Source organism: Corvus brachyrhynchos, unplaced genomic scaffold (assembly GCF_000691975.1).
Source record: "Corvus brachyrhynchos isolate BGI_N302 unplaced genomic scaffold, ASM69197v1 scaffold323, whole genome shotgun sequence".
NCBI classification, from domain to species: domain Eukaryota; kingdom Metazoa; phylum Chordata; class Aves; order Passeriformes; family Corvidae; genus Corvus; species Corvus brachyrhynchos.
In genome coordinates, this window is record NW_008237253.1 from 88873 (window position 1) to 92181 (window position 3309).

Here is a 3309-nt window from a genome sequence, read left to right on the forward strand (position 1 = left end):
CTTTCTCTTGGAGTCAGGGGTTGGGTGGGGGACTGCGAAAGGCCCAAAGAAAAGCCATTCAGGCCCCATGAGAAGGGGTCCCTCCAGACCCCCACCCTCCAAAGACACTTTTTTGTGATGGGGTGGACGTTTAATGGGCCTGTTTCTCCCCTTTGTCTGTCTCTGCCGGCAGCCTTCTGTCGCAGCCTGGCCCCTTTCCTCTCCCTCTCCGTCCTCCCCCTTCCCTCTGCTCCTGACCTGCCGGGAAACTTTCCCATGGAAGAGAGCCCCAAGGGGAGGGGGGGGGGGAAAGAGCTGTGGCAGTGACGTGGCCATAAGGAGAAAAGAGGAAAAGAAACAACAGACTGGCCCGGGGAGCTGTGACAAAAAGGGGCCATGAATGGAGATGCAGGCAGGGTTTCTAAAGCGCCAGAGAAAAGGCGGTGGTGGGGCAGGGAGGGGCACGTTGCCCCACCGGGGGATTCTCTGTTTCCAGCCAGGGCCCGTGCAGTTGCTCGGGCAACCCTTGTGTTGCCCCTGGGCCCTGTGGGGATGTGGTGGGTGCCTCCTGCCCATCCTGATGTGGTCTCTGCTGGCTCCCCTCAGGGTCCCCACGGTCCCTGTGAAGAACCTCACCGGCTCCAGCCCCTTCCACCCAGCACTGGCAGGGGAGGATGGGGCCGCAGCGGGGGCTCGTTCCCGCGGGGGGGGGGGGACAAACAGCCCCAGTGGGGTGGGTTTTGGGGAGCGTCTGGGGGTCGGGGTGTCCCTGGTTTTCCTCGGTGCCATTTGCTACCTCCTTGCGCAGGGATCACGGGGATCCTCATGAGCGCAGCCGGGCTGCCCGTGTGCCTGACCCGGCCCCCCAAGCTGGTGCTGCACCCCCCGCCCGTCAGCAAGAGCGAGATCCAGCCCATCCCCGGCATCTCCCACTCTTGCCGCAAGACCACCAAGAAACAGGCCAAGAAGGGTAGGAGAGACTGTCCCTCCTGCCCTTCCTGGTTCCCCTGTGCCCCCCCATCCCCTCTGCCGCCCCTGGCAGCGGGTTTCTCCCATCCTTTGACTCTCGCTCTCCCGCAGGTAAAACCCCAGAGGAGGTGCTGAAGAAATACCTGCAGAAGGTGCGGCATCCGCCGGATGAGGTGCGAGCGGCGGGGCTGCGCCGGGGCGTCCGGGGGGCTCTGCCCTGGGATGAGCTCTGCCCTGGGATGAGCCACCGGGGACCCAGCGATGCCACGTGCAGGGATCTGCTGCCGCCCTGCGTGGCTCTGCCCTGTCCCCAGGAGGGGCCGTGTGCTGCAGGGTGGTGGCCCGGCCCGGGGGTGGGCGCTGGTCCCTGGGTGAGAGCAGCGCAGCCCATCAGCACCCGTCCCTCTGATCCCTGTCCTCCCCTCCGGCACAGGACTGCACCATCTGCATGGAGCGGCTCTCTGCCCCCTCTGGCTACAAGGGGCCCCAGCCGGCCGTGAAGCCTGACCTCGTGGGGAAGCTGGTCAAGTGCAGCCACGTCTTCCACCTCCACTGCCTGGTGGCCATGTACAACAACGGCAACAAGGTGAGAGGGTGCAGCCCTGGGGGACCCCCAGCTCAGCCACCTCAGCTGAGCTCCATGAGCTCTCCACGGGACAGAGCTCCAGCCCGGCTGCCCTGGAGGGCTGTGAGCTCCTACCCCGACTCAGAGTTTAGTTTTTATCAGCAGCAAGCACTTGGGGAGTGCGAAATCAGAACCCGGGGCTGTGTGCGTGTGTTTCCCCCCACTATGCCCGGTTTTGTGTGCTTGTTTTCCTTCCCAGGGTGGACTTTGATCCCTGCATGTTTGAGCAGAGCTACCTGGAATCTGGTGCCAAGCAGTGCTTCTCCAGCCACGGGAGGGTTTTTGCAAATACCCCTCGTGCTTGACACTCCCTGGGAAATGCACTGTTTGGAGATTTTCAATATTTATTGTATTTCCCTCTTTGAAAAAAAACAAAACAAAACAAGCCACCAAATCAGAGCTAGGGAAAGCAATGAGGACTGGAAAGCTGATGGGAAGAGAAACGCAGACCTCGTGGTTTTGGTTGAAGTTGTGTAGTGAATTCTCCCAGCCCTGTCCCAGGCTTCCTGAGAGCTCTTCAAATGATGCTTTTCCCAATTAAAACAGCATTCAGTGCTGCTCAGGGACTCAGTGCCTGGCGTGGCTCGGTGCTGGGGATCCTGGTTTCACTGTGTGGCCCTTTTCCTGCTCTCAGGATGGGAGTCTGCAGTGTCCCACCTGCAAAACCATCTACGGGGTGAAGACGGGGACACAGCCTCCCGGGAAGATGGAATATCACATCATCCCCCACGCGCTGCCCGGCCACGCCGACTGCAAAACCATCCGCATCATCTACAACATCCCCCCGGGGGTGTGGCCATTAGTGCCCACCAAGGCTTGGGGGATGCCCAGAGCATCCTTTTGAGCTCCAAAAGGGTTTTCTTCTCCCACTTCCCACATTGCAGGGACCGGAACATCCAAACCCTGGGAAGAGCTTCACGGCCCGTGGCTTCCCCCGGCACTGCTACCTGCCAGACAGTGAGAAGGGCAGGAAGGTGAGCTGGCCAAGGTGTGCCAGGGTGGGAAAAGCAAACATGGCTTAAGAGGGGGAATGTGGGTGGAGGTTTTCCCCGCAGCCCCATCCAGCAGGCTCTGTGGGAGCCCCATGACCTTCCCGTGCAGGCTGGTCCCTCTGTTCTGGCTGGGGCGGGAGGCTGGGCTGGGACGCTCCAGGAGGCCTTGCCTGCAGGTCGCCCGCGTTGCCGCGCTCGCTTTGCTGCCTGCCCCGTTCCCGGCCTCCGCAGGTACTGAAGCTGCTGCTGGTGGCCTGGGACCGGCGCCTGATCTTCGCCATCGGGACCTCCAGCACCACGGGCGAGTCGGACACGGTGATCTGGAACGAGATCCACCACAAGACGGAGTTCGGCTCCAACCTCACTGGCCACGGCTACCCCGACATCAACTACCTGGACAACGTCCTGGCTGAGCTGGCGGCCCAGGGCATCACGGAGGAGAGCCTGACGCAGGAGAAAGACTGAGACCGCGGCGAGGAGGCAAGGAAAGGGTTGCCTGTGCCGGCACCCGCCAGGATAAAGCTGCTGGAGATACCTGCCTGGGGGCTTTTCAGGGCACACCTGGAGCCCCCTGCTCCCAGTGGCAGCAGAGCAGTGCCCCGGGCTGGCTGGGAATGTGGGAGAAGGTCCTTTTGGCCATCCCCTTCACTCCTGCAGGGCGGGAACATCCCCACACACAGCTGGGGGGCTTCAGGCTGGCTTGGCCAACCCTCTGGCTGGTGTCCTGTCCTTGCTGCTCCTGTG

The 3309-nt window shown here is 62.3% G+C and overlaps 1 protein-coding gene across 1 annotated transcript; it reads left to right on the forward strand.

Moving 5' to 3' along the window:
• The first annotated feature begins 544 nt into the window (after positions 1 to 544).
• LOC103613049 (E3 ubiquitin-protein ligase DTX4) lies at positions 545 to 3303 on the forward strand. The gene is made up of 7 exons (XM_017730465.1): positions 545 to 647; positions 788 to 949; positions 1060 to 1121; positions 1382 to 1534; positions 2208 to 2364; positions 2453 to 2547; positions 2797 to 3303. The coding sequence occupies exons 1-7, from the start codon at positions 560 to 562 to the stop codon at positions 3028 to 3030; spliced, it is 951 nt and encodes a 316-aa protein (XP_017585954.1). The 5' UTR covers positions 545 to 559; the 3' UTR covers positions 3031 to 3303.
• The last annotated feature ends 6 nt before the right edge of the window (positions 3304 to 3309 follow it).